Source organism: Anolis sagrei, chromosome 1 (genome assembly GCF_037176765.1).
Source record: "Anolis sagrei isolate rAnoSag1 chromosome 1, rAnoSag1.mat, whole genome shotgun sequence".
NCBI classification, from domain to species: Eukaryota; Metazoa; Chordata; class Lepidosauria; order Squamata; family Dactyloidae; genus Anolis; species Anolis sagrei.
In genome coordinates this window covers 71856494-71876010 of record NC_090021.1, presented here as the reverse complement: position 1 = coordinate 71876010, position 19517 = coordinate 71856494, and the positions used below count along the sequence as shown (strand labels likewise).

Below are 19517 nucleotides of genomic sequence, written 5' to 3'. Positions count from 1 at the left end.
GTGTGACTGAGGAGCAGAACAAACAACTCAGCATATGTATGCTTGCCCACAACGCCCTGCCTTATGCACAGTGGAAGAACTGTTTAAAGCTACACACAATGCAGTCACTGTTGCCTGTTTTTGGTGTAGATCTATTTAGCAGCTTGTGATCCCTTTATTTTATCAGTTTTAAACATATCTATTTATACAATGCTTTCGACACGAAATAAATAAAACCAAAAAAGACACTGAGGTTTTTAAAGAAAAACCATCTGTGATATCAAAGTACAAATAAAAAACCATGGTTTTGATCCAGTTTAAGTTCCTATTCTGTCCACCTTGCCCTGGGGGATCACCAAAATATTTCCAAAGGGTGATGAAACTTTGGCTAAAACTCAGACTTCAGCCTGCTCAGATGCACGCCTGGTAACCAGGATAGCATGGCCAACCTATTTAATAAGTGTGTAATCTGTTAAGTTCACATCTTGAGATAATGCACATTATGGCACATAGGCATCCTCCCGAGTTGTTTTTTAAATTGCTGACTAATGAACCAGAGAGTAATGAAGAATGTGATAACAGCGCTCTCACTTCAGTCACATTAAGTACACATTGTTATATGGAGAAAGACATACCAGCTTATCTGAGATAACAAATTCATTTTCATTAATGCAACTTAAAAATAAATGAGACCTTTGAAATTACTTTCCTTAAATTGTATGTTCCTCTGAACTTAGGTTTCACAAGACAGTAGCTCTTGAAACACACTTTCCATGACAATGCACAATGGGGCTACAACATTTAGTCTGTTATAATTAACTTTTAGACATTCCAACTATCAGAGTTGTATAATCAGATCTGCAGGGATAGCCATTTCCAGTGTAATTTATAAGTGTGAAGATTCTTTTAAAAAATGTCATTTCTCTCCTTCTGCCTCTACCTTCCAGAATTCACTCATGATAAGCAAGCAATATACCATTGTGTTCTACATTACTGCACATAGAAGTGCATGAATAGAATACACCATACATCTTCACATACCCCAGTGAACAAATTAAATTGCATAATTAAAATTCCAGTTGTGATGAAAAAGTACTTTTTCAAAATGTTGACAATTTTGAAAGGTAATGTGTTACAGTGTATTAGTTTGGAAGATATATCCACCAGATCAGATTAATCTGATATTAAGAGGGACTCATTAAACTTGGCATCCAAAAATAAAATTTCCAATCCACCACTTACCCCAAAACACAAAATAAACAAAATATTGGCTTGTGTTCTAATAAAGAAGATATATTTAAACTCTATGACTGCATTCTTCTTTCTATGTGGTAAATAAAAGGACTAAAGTAATTTATTTATTTATTTATTGTGTCATCAGCAACCATATGACTAAAGTAATGATTTAGAATAAGCAATTGGAATCACACCATAAAAAGCTCACTACAAAGATTATGTAAGAGTCTGCAATATTAAAGACTGAATATGTGTGTGTTTGTGTAGTAGAGTCAGACATGACTAGACTTAATGTCAGGGGAAACCTTTACCTTTACCTTTTATCAAATTGGTGAACTGTCTAATCTCCCATGTAAGGAAGGTAATTTATTTTATTTATTTATTTGAAACCTTTATATTTTGCCCTTCTCACCTCGCAGGGGACTAAGGGTGGAGCACAACATATATACGGCAAACATTCAATGCCGAGACATAAAACCATAAATATACACAAACACTAAAATCATTTATATCCACTTTAAAATCAAGGTAATGCTCAAGGTTTACCACACTATGTAAGAAGCAAGAAATGTCACGTGCCCAACCTGGATTCAGAAAAGGAACAAGCACTAGAGATCGTATTGCAAACACAAGTTAGCTAAAGAACTCATTGAATCATCTAGTCATTCCATATATAAAACATATTACATGGAACATGTAATACACTCAGGGGAAAGAGGTATGGGAAAGTATAAGGAATGGAAAAGCCCGAACTAACACAATTAAAAAGTTGCACTTTTGAGTCTGCAATATGTGAGGAAAAAAGGGGTCTCGTGAAGATCATAAATCAACACTGCCTTCTAGCAAACAACAATACAAATACCAGTGCTTTCTTTCAACTGTGACTTACAGTATCATATCTCAACCTTCTTTATTTACAGCCTTAAAAGAAACATATTTCACACCATGCTATATTAGAGGAGTTTGAATATTCATATTTTGAAAAGCTAAACTACATACAAACCTTATGCTGTTCTAATTTTCTGTGTATGGCATTTGCTGTTTCCTCATGAGCTTGTTGGATGATGATTTCTTCTCTCAGAGAAGTCTCTGCTCTATAAAGCCAGGCACCAATAGTGCCTAGAGGAGCAGGGAGAGATTTATCAAGATGCAGATGCCATTCAAATAGCTGAAAAGCAGCAAATAGAAAGATCATTAATATCATGGATAAGTACAGCATTAAATGTTTCACTAACACAAATAAAATTGCTCCCAACTTTTAAAGGGGTTGGAAACCCAGGATCTCTGCAAAATTGGAGAAACTATGGAAATAAATAAGACTACTAATGCTATTTATATTACATGAGGGAACTGTTCTCTAGTCATTTTTGGTCCTCCAACACAATTATTTCTTTTGGGGGAGGGGGGGGGGGTGGAGGGAGGACAAACATGTAGAGTATAACATAACCAGTTTTCCTCATGAGGAAGTTTAGAAGATAACATAGGTGACTTTTACGGAACATACATTTTAACAATTTAACAAAAAAAGAGATTTAAAATGTCATATGTAATTATCCTTGTCCCTACTTGTTTCCATTCCTTTTCCACTATTTTCCTCCTCGCTCTTCTGTTCACCCCCTTCCTTCTGGGAACAGTCATACATTTCCTTTATCATTCATTCTATTTGTTGGATTGTAAGGATAGTGTGATTTAATTTCTTAGATTATCTGTTGCCCTTAACCTTGGCTATATGTTTTCCATATTTCCCTTCCCATTTCCTCCTGGGGTATCCACTGGTATATTTATTTTTCCTATCCATGATGTAATCTTGATTCATACAGTCTGCTAAATATTCATATCATTTTTGTATATCCCATTTTATGGGGTTTTTTTCCATCCCAGGGCGACCATGGCTTGGGCTGTAGTTAACATATATTTGGTGGTCTCACCCCAGTCTTTATTGCTGCTTTTCCCTTCTAGCTTTAGGGTAAAAAACTTTTTCTTATTCAACCCTATTTTTTCTCTAATAAATCCTTGATTTCCCCCTTTATTTTTCTATAGAATTCTTGTACCTTAGGACAGTCCCATCACATATGGATAAATGTTCCGGTTTCCCCACATTCATGCCGACAGATTTTAGATGTTCTTTTTGTAATATGGACTGTTTGTTTGGGGGACCTATACCACTTCATCAGTATATTCCATAGTGGTTCTTTGATTTTTAAACATTTAAGTTTGTTGGATCAAATTTATCCACAGTTCTAAGTTTTTCCCCGATTACAGTTTATTTCTTCATTCTATACTTCTAACAGGGTGGGTTTTAAATTATATTGGTTACCTATTAGTTTGTTATATATGAATCCCATGATTCCTTTCTCTTTCTCAGTTTTCCATTGTAATATTTGATCCAGCACAATTCTATAATCACATTTTATAGACGCAATTAATGATGCTCCATCAACACTTTCCATTCCTTCCCCACCCTTTTCCATGACCTATGTCTTTATAATAATTAGCTGTAGCAATGAGCCACTGACAGGAAACTTCTCTTATCCTTTGACACAGAAAATGTTTTGGGGAAAATTCCTAATAGTTACTTATGTGGTGACAAGAGAATGTGTGATGAAAAACTGGGAAAAGCTTCTTGCAATCAGGAAATTCTCAGTAGCTTCAAGTCAGCATGCAACTTTTTCAAGATGTACTGTCCTAAAAACAGAATGTCATAAGGTATTTTCCTGAGTATACTTACGCGAGAAGTAACTCTGTCCCATGCCTGCTTCACTAAGGCTTGATCAAGTGACAATTTGCCATCCTTCCTTAAAGATTGGATTCCAAGTTCAATCTGTTTTCTCTTTACTTCATATTGTATTCTGTAATACTTAAATGACTGCAGAAAAACATGGATGTGAGGTATTGAAGGAAACTACGAATGAAAGGCTATTACTAGTTTAACTAAGATTTTAGTCCTTTATACTCCAGAAAAAAACACAGATATAGACATCATTAAAGTCTAATACTCACCCATAAGAAGAAAAACAAGAAACATTACATTACCCCAAGGAATATAATACAGGTACAATAAATGATACACCCCTTTCATAATATTTGTTACCTCTAGAAAGGATTCCTGCATTATGTGAGTTTCAGGGCAAGGGTCTGAAAGTCCTTGGTATATCCTAGAATGCTGTACCTGGGCAGGTTAGTTTGAAAACAAAATGTGATATTACCTGGTATTTTTCTTGCAAGCTTGTCTCCATTATTTGTGTCCTGATCAAGTCTCGTTCAAATTGTTCTACCCAAACTTTCAAGTCTCTTAACATTAGTCTGTCTTCTTTCTGTGACAAGTATTAAAAAAATCTCAATCAAAATTGCATCTTGTTTAAGAAGTTAATGATATAAGAAAATATCCAACATTAGCATTTCAATTCTTTTAAAGTGCACAGGTTAATCTTTTTTTTTTTTTGTTCGTTTGTTTCACTTTCCTCAATGACATCTGGATCTTAGAACTTCATAAAGCGTTTTTAAAAGCAAACTGTAGAATGGAAGTCAGCTAAGTGTGCCCTTTTGACCACATATATCTCAGGAGTATTTGGGGTGAGGTGGGGTGGCCACAGGTCTTCCCAAGGATTTTTTAAAAATGTGGTGCCTTTGCTTGCTCCCAACAATCTCTAGGGAATGTGGGAGATTTCCATCAGATAAAGGAAAGTAGGGTCATTTTTGGAGGAGGCAAACAAGTTAAAATCCAGGTATTTTAAAAGGCTAGGTTGGCATGGAGGTCCAGAAAATGTGCCCAACATCATCTCGTGGGCATACAGAGGTTTTTTGAGATCCACAGTCATGGAAGTATATGTATGGAGGGAGAAATTGCTCTTAAATATCTCCTAAGGGGCCAGTGAGGTCTACTACCCTCTGACAACTGTCCACCCTACTTAAGACAGTTCATTTTGATCATATGATACTTTCCTTCCCATCAGCTGGTGTAGTGTGAGACTTGTTTTACAGGTTAAATAGCTCAGATGGAATGCCGTTCCAGACAAGAAGATCAAAGCTATCTAGTTACACTTGTATATTATGTATACAAGTGGCATGTATTTTATACTATGCCGTCTTTCTCCCAGGTTGGAATGCAAGGCAACTTTCAGATACATTGACACAAAATATCAGCATGATAGTTAATGTTTTCAGTTATGTAATTGGACAACCATATATAGTAACTCATATCCTGTGTTGTGATATAGTGTGAAAGATTTGGGAGACAGGGGAGATCCATCTACTTGATCTGTGCTGATCCACTTCTATGAAGTGCCCCCCGCCACACACATTATAGTTAGCTGTTGAGGACAACACATTTAGACTCACATACTTGCCAATTTGTCACACTGATGGATGTAATTTGCATGTAGGGAGGAGGGAAGGTATAGTCTTGTGCCAAATTAATGGATAGTAATGGTAGATATCCCTAGAGTAAGTGGTTCAATGAACCTGCACTGAATGTTAGCCTGACATTTAAAGGAGTTTCCAAAGATGCTGACCCCTGTTTCCCTATTAGGTTCAGGTCTTCTGACGTTCAGACTAAAATCTATAATGAACTTATTATCTCAATGAATGAGAGCTAGTTGGATCCAATATCTGGTCACAATTTTTAGAAAGGCGACTGTATTACAATTAAAGGCCATGTAGTGGGAGGCTTATAGCTCTATAGTAGAATTCATATATATAATTTTCACTGTTTTATTTTCCCCTCAATCTATTACTCACTGTCAAGTGTTCATGTTTAAGATATGACACAAGTTAGACATAAATCCAACTATGGCAATCCGTTCTGAGCAGAGCCACTGAATCAATGAAAAAATGGTAAGTCAACACATGGGTCTACTCTAGTAGCAATGAATAATTGGATTGAGTCCTGAATATATCTGTATCTTATGTTCTTTCATTTAATATAAACTTATGAATAATTGAATTGGTGAATTCACTAAAATTTCAAGCAGATTTATTATTTTATCATGTTTGTTTGGGTTATAATTTGTTATTTGTTTGTTATTGTTAGTTGATGGTTTTGCCATGCTGTGAACCAACTGAAAAATTAACTGAACAAAACACTGGTTTTGAAGTCTGAAAGTTTAATACAGCAGCAGCAACAAAACAAGATTAATACAAATAAATTGTAATTCAACAAAAGAGAGGGGGTGCAGAAATAGCTTTCTACAAGCAGTCCTTGCATACCTTCTTTGACTGATTCTTGCATTAGCTTCATTAAAATTTCAACTCAACACACTGATCATTATAATTTTATTTACTAGTTACTTTCCATTACTTTTGGAGTGGAAAATTGTAAGCAAATGCAAAAGAAACCTTTAAAAATATGTTCAAAAACTCTGCTCAAAATGAGTATAAAACTCACCTAAAATATGATGAACTGGAGTAATAGAAAAACTATTAGTAATAAAATATGATGAACTGATGAACTGGAGTAATAGAAAAACTGTGGAAACATTACATGCATAAAAGCATCGTTCTTAGCAGTTATATATAAACTCAAAGTATATGTGTATGTCTGTCTGTACTACAAAGGCTGCTGCTAGAAGTGGCCCTCTGTGATGTCACTGGATTTGCTCTTGCTAGGTAAAGGATTGGCTACTGCGAAGTGAAGTGGCCCTCTGGGATGCCACTGGGAAATAAAAGTGGCATATGTATAAAGGGAAGGAAGAAAAGAAAAATCTAGAAAGAGAGTCATGTTGCCATGAAATCATAGAGAAGAGTGAAAGGGGAGGGAGAAAGGGAAAAGGTATGAGGGGAGGGGAGAGGAGGAAAGAAAAAGGGAAAAAGTATGAGGGAGAAGAAAGAGAAAAGGGAAAGCAGTGGGCAGTGGCCTCTCAAGCACTACAGTGAAGATAACATAGGAAAAGGGATGAACTAGATGGGATGGTTAATATGAAACAATTTCAACTAATTAAGAAATGTAAATCCACCATGTTTGTTACTCTTACCTTGTATTTAGGTTTATAAAGAGCAAAAGATGGAACTGCTTGACGTAGCTCCTAGCAGAATGAAGAAAAATGGATAGCAGGAAGAGCGAGAGGAGCAAATCACGAAATAAAAATAAAGGACAGCAAAGAAAGAGAAGTGTATTGAGAAATGTAGATACAAAGGCATTTGAGAGATGATTCACTTTTCTCATCCTTAATCCTACTGCATTATTTGTCCTTTCTAAGACTAATACCAGAAAATGTCCCTTTGGCTAAATTTGAACATACATTCACTAATGGGGGAAATTTTAAATTCTACGGGTCCAATCCTCTTTCCTACTGGAGTCATATAGAAACTTGGAAGATGGAAGAGTCAACAGTAAGCTGTTGAAGCTACTGGAAGCCATAAAACCCAGTGAGAGGACAAAGACTGAGCAGGATAGCATATTCTCCTGAAATTGTCTGACCAACAGCTATTCATACATAGAAGTGGGCATAAAATTTAGGGAAGGGCAGAAACCTAAGACCAGTCAACTGTCAGGATATGAGATGCTTCTTACCAGCTACATCCTGGCATGTTTATACTAAAAGAATGGAGATGGTAGCAACTTTTTTTTGCTTCTACACCCTAATGAGATTTAGGTTAAATAGAAAGGATATATTTTGTTCTTATGTTTAAAATTAACCTGTCTCCTATGAATACCACTCCAAGGAAAATTCTACAAATCGAAATGCTTCATACTTACCACACTTAGAGACTTCAGGTAACTACTCATTCCCACTAACTGAACTAGAGTTTGTTGTTTTTTGAACTCACTTTTGAATTCCTGTTATTATTATCTATTTGTTAAATCCCATCTGAGGAAACTAATGTTCTGTCAGTCAATTAACATAAAATAAAAAGAATGTTCATGCAAAACTGCATAAAATAGTCAATAGAACAAAACAGTATAAAAGATGTATGCCAATGCAAAGAGCTTTCATTTTTGTGATAAACTAATAATCGAACTAGAAAGTGACCAGATGAATAAATTTATCATATCCCTAACATCTTGTATATGTGTGTCCAGCAAACTTTAAACCCCAGCTTTGTAGGAGGCATAAAAGTGCCCTTGCTTAAGCCACAACATATAATTGCTATAGACAATAAAGTCTTGTTCTGTTAGCCATAAGCATTTCCCCCAATATCTGCTTCTTTTCATGCAGGTACACATTGCTCCATTGGGATAAGCAGGGTTCTTCAATTTTGTTTGATTTAATCTGTTAACTTGGCCCACTGATTTCCTTTTCCTTACATAAATTTATGGATTCTATCAGTGGTCCCTATTGTAATAGTCCACTGAATCAGCAAGACTTACATAACCCATTCACCAATTCATTCAGTGGGTCTGTTCTGGTTGAACCTATATCTTTTTGTTAGGATTACACATCACCACTAATCGTATTACCAACCAATCTCCATCTAGATGATATAATAATATAATTTGCTTCCATCTAAATGCACTATAAATCAGCACCTGAAGAGAAAATAACAGGAAAACCATAGAACTTCAGTGTTCTAAGTAAGCATAGTCTGGATGTTCAGTAAAGATTTCTCTCTTTTGTATAAGAAAAATGGCATAGTTTGTGAAGTTAAATGGCAAGACTGAATGAAATACCAAGGGAAAATACATCAGTCTTCATTATCGTTCTTTTTTTCTGGCATAGGTCCTGGACTTATCTGTTTCCCAGACACATAAAATAAAAATTCAAATGTAAAAGTGCATTTTGGTGTGATCATTCAGCCAATTATTACAATTATTCTAGCACTAGCTCCAAACTTATACCTGTTGTGTCATCATTATCCCATTGCACCTGAAGCAATTTGCTCCTATTGGAAAATATACACTGACATTATTAATTACTTGTCTAGCTGAAACATTCATTTTCTAAGAAATACATAAGAATGTTGTCTTGCCTTTTTGATATACATATCCTAAGTATGCATACATATTTCTATATATACAGAACATTTTGCTTCCTTTTCCCATTTAATGTGGCACAGTTGGAAACTGGACAGGACAGAAGATGAAACTCCTTCTACTCCAAAACCTGAATTATTGCTTAAAACTCCAGGGGAAATGTCTGTGAGAAGCTACACAGATTGTCACAGGATTGGCATTTGTAACCCATGCCAACTAAATAATGATGTGACCAGGATTAAAAGCCAAATAAAAGACTTGTTGCTGATGAAAACACTACTCTAAAGCCAGTTTGGGAGGCAAAAACACAAGGCTGAAACATGTTTTCTAGAGACACCAATCCAAGAGGGAAGATTATGTTATATCTTCATGTTACTACAACATATAACAATTTCTGCAGACATTTTTTTTCTTAGTCCCTAATAGCATGAAGTCTTACAAAATAGATTAGATTAATGTCTTGACTAAATCTAAATCCCAGAATAAGCAAACTCCCAGCAATATGTCCTCGAAATGCACTTTACTATTGATCTAGGAATGTCTGCATGCCCCATCTCTCTCCGAAAACTCTATCCTAGTTCATATTTCATCTGTTCATGCTCAGCATTATTCTTATTACATTTGGCCCAGCCATAGGTTTTAAACATCGTTGTGTTACTGCTATTGTTTATTGATTTTTTTTGTTATGAGTTTTATTTTATTGTCTGTATTAATTGTTGTTATTGCTTTATCACTGATGTATTGTGGGCTCGACCTCATGTAAGCCGCACCGAGTCCCTTGGGAGATGGTAGCAGGGTACAAATAAATTTTATTATTTATTATTATTATTACACGAAACTGGTCCATATATATGTGAGAATGTGAAACTCTTCTAGGCTAATTTTCAATGACGTTTTTCAAATCCCACCTGTACTCTTCATTAACTTAACTAGATTTCTGGATCCCTCTACCCATGTAAGCACATTTTAATTGTATTGTCGAAGGCTTGCATGGCTGGAATCACTAAGTTCTTGTGGGTTTTTTCGGGCTATATGGCCATGTTCTAGAGGCATTTCTCCTGACGTTTTGCCTGCATCTATGGCAAGCATCCTCAGAGGTGAGGTCTGTTTGGTAACTGGGAAAGGGGTTTATATATCTGTGGAATGACCAGGGTGAGACAAAGGACTTTTGTCAGTTGGGCTAGGTGTGAATATTTCAACTGACCACCTTGATTAGCATACAATGGGCTGACTGTGCCTGGAGCAAACTCTTCTTGAAAGGTAATTAGATGTCCCTGCCTGTTTCCTCTCTGCTGTTTTTGCTGTTGCAATTTTAGAATTTTTTAACACTGGTAGCCAGATCTTGTTCACCTCCTTCAAGATGAACTAAACCACCTCAACTGGGCTCTACGGGCCAATGGATATTCCACCTCAGACATCAGAAGAGCTGCAAGACCAAGAACAAGCTACGAGAGTAAAGATGAAGATCCACCCAGAGGAAAAGTGTTCCTGCCATACATCAAGGGAACCATTGACTGCATAGGGAAGCTGATGAGGAAACACAACATACAAACAATCTACAGACCCACCAAGAAAATCCAACAAATGCTACATTCAGCAAAGGACAAGAGGGATCCTCTCACCTCTGCAGGAATTTACCATATACCATGCAGCTGTGGACAAGTCTACATAGGGACCACCAAACGCAGCGGCCAAACACGAATCAAGGAACATGAAAGGCACTGCAGACTCCTTCAACCAGAGAAGTCAACCATAGCAGAGCACCTGATGAACCAACCTGGACACAGCATTTTATTTGAGAACACAAAAATGCTGGACCACTCTCACAACCACCATGTCAGACTACACAGAGAAGCCATTGAAATACACAAACATGTAGACAATTTCAACAGAAAGGAGGAAACCATGAAAATGAACAAGATCTGGCTACCAGTGTTAAAAAATTCTAAATTTGCAACAGTAAAAACAGCAGAGAGGAAATAGGCAGGGACATCTAATTACCTTTCAAGAAGAGTTTGCTCCAGGCACAGTCAGCCCATTGTATGCTAATCAAGGTGGTCAGTTGAAATATTCACACCTAGCCCAACTGACAAAAGTCCTTTGTCTCACCCTGGTCATTCCACAGATATATAAACCCCTTTCCCAGTTACCAAACAGACCTCACCTCTGAGGAAGCTTGCCATAGATGCAGGCGAAACGTCAGGAGAAATGCCTCTAGAACATGGCCATATAGCCCGAAAAAACCCACAAGAACTTACACATTTTAATTATTCTCATTTTAAAATGCATGCAATGTTTTGAATACATATTATCTACTGCAAATGTTATATAAGCTTTACAAATGTGCAAATGTTCAAAATGAGGTCACATTCTCTAGCAACAGGTGTCAGGATGTATAAAAACATCCCTTTCATCAATATAAGAAAAAAAATCCCCTAGGCAGGCAAGTTTGGGTGATCAGACTTGGCAGAAAGAGAACTGTAAAATATTTATTGACTGTAAAGTGAAATGAAAAAAGCTCATGTTCTATAAAGTTATTCTTATTCTCTTTTGATCTTATATCACAATTCAAGGTCACTTCAAGATCACCTTACTTCTATTGCAAGCTTTGATCCAGAAATTTTCTAAATTGTACCTGGTCATCCTTTGCGAACAGAAAGGTAAATCTAATAATTCTTAGATGTTGTTTCAAACCTGTTGTATTTCGAAAACAAAAGGAAGAATACCTGTACAGTAAAAATCAATGTCTATGTAAAATCTTATTAGGAACATACATCTGCCTCCTGTGCATCATTTGCAGCATTATGCAGATCTGGATAGTGTTTCAGGAACTGTGCTACATAGGTCATCACGGATTTTTCATCTGGCTTATCCACATCCACATCTGAAAGATTGGGAAAGACAATAAATTAACATGACGCTGAAATGTGCAAAGTTTTATGACAAAATACAGTAAACTAATATTAAATGTAACTGTACAAAGTGTTGTTTCAAATACTGCCCTTTCTACAAAAATGTTGCCCAAAAGAAAGAGGAAAAAGAGATGCAAAAATTCATACAAAAAGCAGGGGTCATTACATGTTTAATTTTATATTTCAAAACTGCTTACATAAAATGTCATACTACCTTCAGGATCCAGAAGTCTTGGGATTCCTAATTCACACTCTGCAATTGTAAACGCTTCTTCCAAATTTTCCCTGTTGGATCTTGTTTTCACCCTCTCCAAATCCACCAGTTCTGGACGGATAGCATGAATAACTGAATGAAAGGCAACACCGCTCCTCCAGCTTCGTCCAAAATCCTTGACTTCAATTCCAGCTTGCCTTAAGAACAAGAATTCGCTTTGTAACAATCCATTCATATGCTTGACAATGAATCTTTTGTCTTGTATCATCAAGTACACTTCTACAATGCTGCTAGGATCCAATTTATAGGAGATAAATGAATTGTATTTTCTTATGTACGTTGTCATCATCTGTGACTTATGTAGGGCAGAGGATGGCGTTTGCAAGGGCTATGAGAGCAAATTAGTAAAGTCAAGCAGAACTTTATTGCTGGGTTTCTCCAAGTTGCTTCTGACTAATCACAGCCCCAAAGCAAACCTACCACGAAGGTTTCTTGTCAAGATTTGTTCAGAGGGGGTTTCCTATGATTTTCCCAAGGCCCAGGGAGTGTAATCTGCTTAAGATCACCCAAGGCTTCCAGAACTTTATGAGGATTCAAACCTCAGTTTTTCAAAGTCCTAGGCCAACACTAAAACCACTCCATTGTTAGCTCTTTGTCTGTCCTCTAGTCTTTCTTTCTTGTTATAGTTATTTGGTTTGCAATGTATCTTACTATTCTCTGTCTTCTATTAAGGCAACTCTTTATGTGAGTATTGTACCTTAACTCTTATCAACAAAAGTAGTATCCTACTCTACAAAAGTAGAGTGGAATGGCAAAAGTCAAGAATTTAATCTGTTCTGGGAGAACCTAGAAGAATCATTGTCTCCCTCTATTGTCTCCCTCTAGTCTCTCCATCATGGTACCCCCCCCCTTTTTTTTTTTAGTGGCTGGGTGGGGAAATGATGGCGACTTATACATGAATATACAGGGTAAACAGAATCAATACTTGAAATTTCTGGTTAAATTCACAGGGTAACTTATCAGTAAAGAACTAAAATGGGTTAACTGACAATTTATTTTATTTTATTTATTTATTTACTTTACTTCTATACCGCTGTTCTCAGCCTGGAGGCGACTCACAGCGGTTCACAACACACATTTTCAAAATACAAAATAAAATATATTAAAAATTATATTAATGGTCTCAATGACAGAGAAAATGAAGTTCTTTTGACAATATGTTGCTTTTTGCTGCCATTCTAGCATAAAAACAGTTCCTTTTCAGCTTTTATGGATCAACTGCATTTTTAAATAAATGACTTGCTTACTTTGCTGCAGTGTACTGCACCCATTTTAGCAAAGCCTTCTTTGCATTTCCTTGTACTTTGGTGACCACCTTACGTTTGGATGGTGGGCTGGCAGTTTCAGAACTGACAACACTGTCAACAGATGAGGTGCTACTGGAAAGTGATTGCAGCTGTGGAAGGTTGCTTGTAAGTTCTTCAATCTATAAAAGGAATAAAGCCAGACATATATGATGGAAATGATCAATTTAACACTATTCTATCTGTTTCAGTGGCTCATAACACAGCACTGGTCTAGAATTAGTCAGCTTTTATTATTAAGACAAGGGACACTTAAAATTGTTAAGTCTAATGGCAAGATATCTAAATTTTATGTTTCAAAATGATATGCCTTAAAGAATGACGGCCATATTCACTCTTTTCAGTATTGACCATACAAGTGCATTAGCCATGCTCTCCTTTTGTTTGTGTCAATTAGTATAATCTCACAGCAGCCATCATAGTTAGGTTGCTTCACTCAACCAAAATTCAATGATTACTTTTGACAAAAAATCCTGGACATAGGCTGTAAGTGTACCTATACTGAAAATTGTGAATCCCGATCCCAAGTAGAGTCCCTTTAATTCCATTTTGGGATCACAAAAATTGTCAACATTTAAAGAGCACTGAACCCAATGGCAGTTCTAAATATTTACATGAATCTGTTAGCAACAATGTACAGTGCTCACAGTGTACTTTGCAGAAAATGCTTCAGCTGTACTTCATAAAAAAGAAAATCAGACTGCTTAGCAAGCAGTGTAAATCAGTAAATGTCTGATTTTAGATTTATATACCTGGGATTGCATAAACATTTCTTGGGCCAAAAGGAGTAATGGGCAGAAAAAGTTTTAAAAGTCCTGATCTATAATGTGTTTGCACTAGCAGGTACCAAGTAGTTAATAAATTGCAGAACATCATGGACTTCAAAATCTGGAGTCAGTCCAGAGTACAATATTCCAGATGGCCTATACTGGGCTTTCTAAGGTAGGTAAGAATTGAAGAGTGCATTGCTGCCTGCTTCTCTTTTCATTACCAGCGGCAGGAAAACATAAGGATATACAATCTGTCAAGTTATGGACATCATATTACAATTAATATTCTGTTATCACTGAAGCCAAAGTTTCCTGGCTTTTTAATATCAATCCAGCTCTCGCTTGAGCCCTCTGACCACCTTGTGTGTGCCATCTGACCATTTTTGCTCCCTTGTCCTCTCAATTGTGACTTAATGAGAACTTTTTATATTAATATCACTATCCTTGCCACCGCTATCACTACTATTTGTTCTTATTAAACTTTATTTATGTCCCACATTTTACCAAATTTGGGACTAAAGGTGTTTTACAACTTAAAACAAAAACAATATAGATTAAAAACTCAAAGAAGTAATATTAAAACAGAATTAAACTCTACAGGCAAAGTAAGGGCAATGGTTTGTTTTGAGCAAAAAAACTTACTTGAAAATATAGAATTATAGTCCATACTAATCCAAGCACAATAGAAGGTCTACCATCAGCTATATCAGTTGAATTAATGTTGACAAGCTTGATCTGTTTATGGGGGAGAGGCATGAGATTTATGATGCATACAATAAAAAGTCACAATGAAAGAGTCTATACAGAACTGAAGTTTTAAATACTTACAATGTGTAATGGCAATTTCTTAATAGAGAACAGACGTACAATTGCTTTTAGATCCAAGAGATATTTAAATTATTAAAAAATGCATGCATTTTAAAATTCACATTTTATATTTAATATTTAGTATTCCTGCAATAAAATGAACATGGAAAAAGCAACCTACAAAAGGGAAAAGACTTGACTATGGAAACAATGCAAACAGACTTATACAAGTACACTGGACAGTGGACATATAAATCCCTCCCATCTCCAAATTTGTTGACTAATGCACTGCTTCTTCTCTTGATAAAATAAGCATTGCTCTCTGAAACAAAAATCAAAGATGGGATCTTTCCCATTTCAGCCACCCTGGGTGATGGGTGCTTTATTTTCTTATTTTTCAAAAATCAAACAGGAGAATGCAAAGAAAAGCAAGGAGGTGGGCACTAAATGTTGAACCAGTAGTTATATTGGGCCCATCTACACTGCAGAAAATGTGCATGGAGGCACAGTTTAAACCTCCAGGTCCCTGTGTATTTGCTGCCCACATAAAGGGGCATAACCTTGACTTACTGGTCATGAGATGACCACATTCCCACCCATGTCAATTTGAAATTGGCACGGGGGAGTATAGCCGTTGTCACCACCCCAGCCTCTGTTGCTCCTTTTTTGCCTTTAAAAGAATAAAAAACAGGTTTCTTACCGAGTCTGGAGGGTTCTCCTTTCTTCAGTTTGCCTCTAAAGCAATGGTTCTCAACCTGTGGGTCCCCAGGTGTTTTGGCCTACAACTCCCAGAAATCCCAGCCACTTTACCAGCTGTTGGGATTTCTGGGACTTGAAGGCCAAAACATCTGGGGACCCACAGGTTGAGAACCATTGCTCTAAAGGATGCATGGAGCTTTCAAGGGGGAATTCCCCCCTCCACTCTGGAAAGCTGTGTTATGCCATTTTCAGGAGACACAGCGCAAGGAGAAGCTGAAGAGCCTTTCAAAAATATTTTAAAGGCAAATAGGGGGATGAGGGAGGGGAGGGTGGCAATGCCATCTTTCCTCTGTGAATTCCTTGAGCCCACAGAAGTGGAACAACTGTGGGGTTTGCCCCTGGGATTGGAGATACCAATCTTGAGGACATTATCCACACGCCCAACACCTGTAAAGATTTGGACCTTATTGAAAGTTCCAGATCTTTACAGGTGTTTTTTTTAAATCTGCATTACCATGAGACATCACTTAGTCAGCTCATGATAATGAGCCCTCTGCAGCACATTAAATGGCACTGTAGAAGGGGCCATTGGCTAAGGAATTCTGGGAGGTGTAGTCCAAATATTAACATTTACAATCTCTTTTTATTTCCTAAATTGCTCCCTATGCAACATATTCAGTTTTAGTAGCATGGTTAATAGCACTATTTCATTCAAGTAAAATATGCTATATGATTGAATGTTCAAAAAATAATGTACCAACCGGTGATCCTCTGTACACGGACTAGCATGAAAAATAAATACATTTAAAATGTTTTCCATGAATTATTAAAACAAAACATGAGAGGAAGAAACATATGTAAAAGAATATAAAATCTGTGAATTGTTAAATATATACTTCTCACTATTTACATTTTTCTTATTCTTCCTGTAGAGACTGTATAAAATCCTAGCATGTATGTAATGCAAAAAAGAAAACTCACCTATAATATAAAAGGCATGATGAAAACATCTACATTGTTTGTCCATATATAATTTAAACTTATTTCAATCTTTATATTATTTTAAGTTTGTGAAATCAATGTGTTTAATACTTTGACTTCATATGGCAGAAACATTTTTTGTCCTTCACTGGCCAGGAGTCTACAGCTCATTAGGCCACAAATTCTGGCTTAATGAACTGTGACATAAACAAACATACTTCTAGGGCTTGCAGATCACAACTTCCGGTGAGCAAATAACCACACTTTTGTATTATTTCCAAACTAAATATATAAGTGTATGTTTATAATCATAAAACTGAATTTGCAATGCCTGATTGCTAGAATTACACATAGAAGGGGAAGGAAGCACCTCCAATAAGTATTTAAATAGTGCCAAAGTAACAGCAAATGAAAAAATAATGGTACAAAAAGCATGAAGAACAGCACAAAGGAGCAGAAGGGATGAGCATTTCACAGTGCTATTTAGAAATACTAGATAGAAACATACTTCTTTCCTTGAATAAATTTGAAGAACAAAAAGATGGCAAAGTTTTGTTCAGAATATAGGTATCTCATTCTTTGCACACATAACAGTTCTTGCAAATAAGTAGCAAGGGCTGGAATGACTTGGGGCATACCTACAGTGACCATTTGGGTTGGTATGAAACTTGCAGGAAAGGCAGTACTTTCAGTTTGCAGATAATTAAGTGGGAAGTCCTGGAACCAGTCTCAGGATTGGATGGTGCTTATATGCACCACAGAAGCTGTCCTTAAACCAGTTCCAGGATCTACAGGATTTGAGGCTTGACAACCATGGAGAATGCTAGTTTATTCTCAGCTCCCCTCTCCATGTGCAGATCACTAGAGCACTTATCCTCTAGTCGCTTTCACTGTGGATTATGCTAAAAGATGCTGATGTGCCTTAATGGCTCTATTTCGAAGTATTTCCCAACTTTGCTTCTCTTGATTTAAAGCTCTTAATGTATGCTGCAGTGTGCCGTTTGTGGCATATGTCATATCAACACCACACTGTAAAGTTGCTTTCAAACTGCACTTAATGGTTATTGTAAATGTGCCTCAAGTTACTCAGTGTGATCTTTAGCATTAGAAAGATCCCTTGGTTACAAGTTTGGAAACATTGAGCTATATCCAGGTAGAGTACTTATATATTCATGAATCAATTGAGACATGGTAAATTGAGATTTAAATTACATTGATTCAACTAACAGATTTAGGCCAACATGTCAGTTCACCATCTAGAAACTGGTCTCAAAAACTGAGGAAGACACATAAAAGGTATGCATACCATGTAAAGAAATAATATTTAATATAATCTGAAGTCATAATCTCCACACTGTTGTTCTGGGCTGCATGTGGTCTGCAAAGGCTGCATTAGCTGCCTCATGCACCATCATCTTTTGTCTAGCAAAATATTGTAAATAGCCTCTACTGGAAGCCCCCCACTCCAAGGAAAACCTGTCTTTTGATTAGAACTCCCTTGCATTGTCTAGCACACTTACACACAAAATGTGTTATTTTTTTCCAATCAGAAATGGACTTCTGGTCACTTCTAATCACATTCTTGGGAAAGAACTATCATTTTTGCAGCCTCCTGTAGCTCCAAGAGGGGTCCAAGGATAAAAACAATCACACACCCTAGACCTGATGTTGCTCCTTCTTAGAACAGATAAAGACTAATGACAAATATAGTGGGGAAATCGTATTAGAACCATGACTGTTGGAAGACATTCTCCGAATAAGCATTTCTAGCTCAGGAAGTATTATAGATTCTGTTACATTTTGGCCTGAATATATTTTTAGCAAATATGTTTACCTATAAAGTTAGCTAAATAAGTAACATGACACAACTGATATTTATAGTCGTGCATACCAACACATGTATTCTTTATATACAAGGAATTCGTTATGTCATGGTGCTTGTGAATGTATCTTGACCATACATGAGATACTCTGGAGAAATGGACATCTCAACATGCTTCCATCCACATAATAACTGTTCATCGCAGTATAAGAATTAGTTAACGCATATGCTATGGTATGTTTTTTATATGGTACATATGGCATCTCTCTGTCTGCTATTTCAAAACTATTGTTCTTTTCCCCTTTCCAAAATTAATTTATTCCTATTTATACCCAAATTAAAATGGAAGTTATTTCCTGAGGGCAAGTGTTATTTTCATTGGGGGGGGGGGGAGGTTATGAGAGGGAGATATGTGTTTTTGGAATGTCACATAACCAAACTTACCCGACGTCCTTCCAAGAACTTAAGGGCTGTGCCAATATTGGCTACTCCATGTATTCTCTTCAGTTTTCGTCCCTGTTCACAAGGCTTTAAAAAGTAGAAATCATGGAGACAGTAAAAAAAAAAAGGAAAACAATCAGCCTACATCAAAACTGATATGATAAACAAACTTAAAATGAGTCCTTTTACATTAAATATACTAACAATAATTTCTTAATGTCCTTGTAGTTTTTCCCCCTTGACTTAATATTAGCCATCTTCTTCCAGATATGAAGGCATTGATTATAATCCAGTTACCTGTATATTCTCAGAACATCAAATAAGGGAGAACAGATGCTTTTATGGTGGTTTGTTCTCAATTCCTGTTTATGTCTGAGCATCTT

The 19517-nt window shown here is 36.4% G+C and overlaps 1 protein-coding gene across 1 annotated transcript in view; it reads right to left on the bottom strand.

Annotated features, from left to right (window-relative positions):
• SYNE1 (spectrin repeat containing nuclear envelope protein 1) overlaps positions 1-19517 on the bottom strand; it is a 354454-nt gene that overhangs the window by 249749 nt on the left and 85188 nt on the right. The window contains exons 5-14 of the mRNA XM_067465989.1: positions 19138-19221; positions 16652-16672; positions 15027-15119; positions 13558-13736; positions 12251-12447; positions 11899-12008; positions 7185-7235; positions 4422-4529; positions 3944-4081; positions 2219-2383 (exon numbers count right to left, since the gene is read on the bottom strand). Coding sequence (XP_067322090.1) covers positions 2219-2383; positions 3944-4081; positions 4422-4529; positions 7185-7235; positions 11899-12008; positions 12251-12447; positions 13558-13736; positions 15027-15119; positions 16652-16672; positions 19138-19221 — 1146 coding nt within the window. The remainder of the gene's footprint in view (positions 1-2218; positions 2384-3943; positions 4082-4421; positions 4530-7184; positions 7236-11898; positions 12009-12250; positions 12448-13557; positions 13737-15026; positions 15120-16651; positions 16673-19137; positions 19222-19517) is intronic.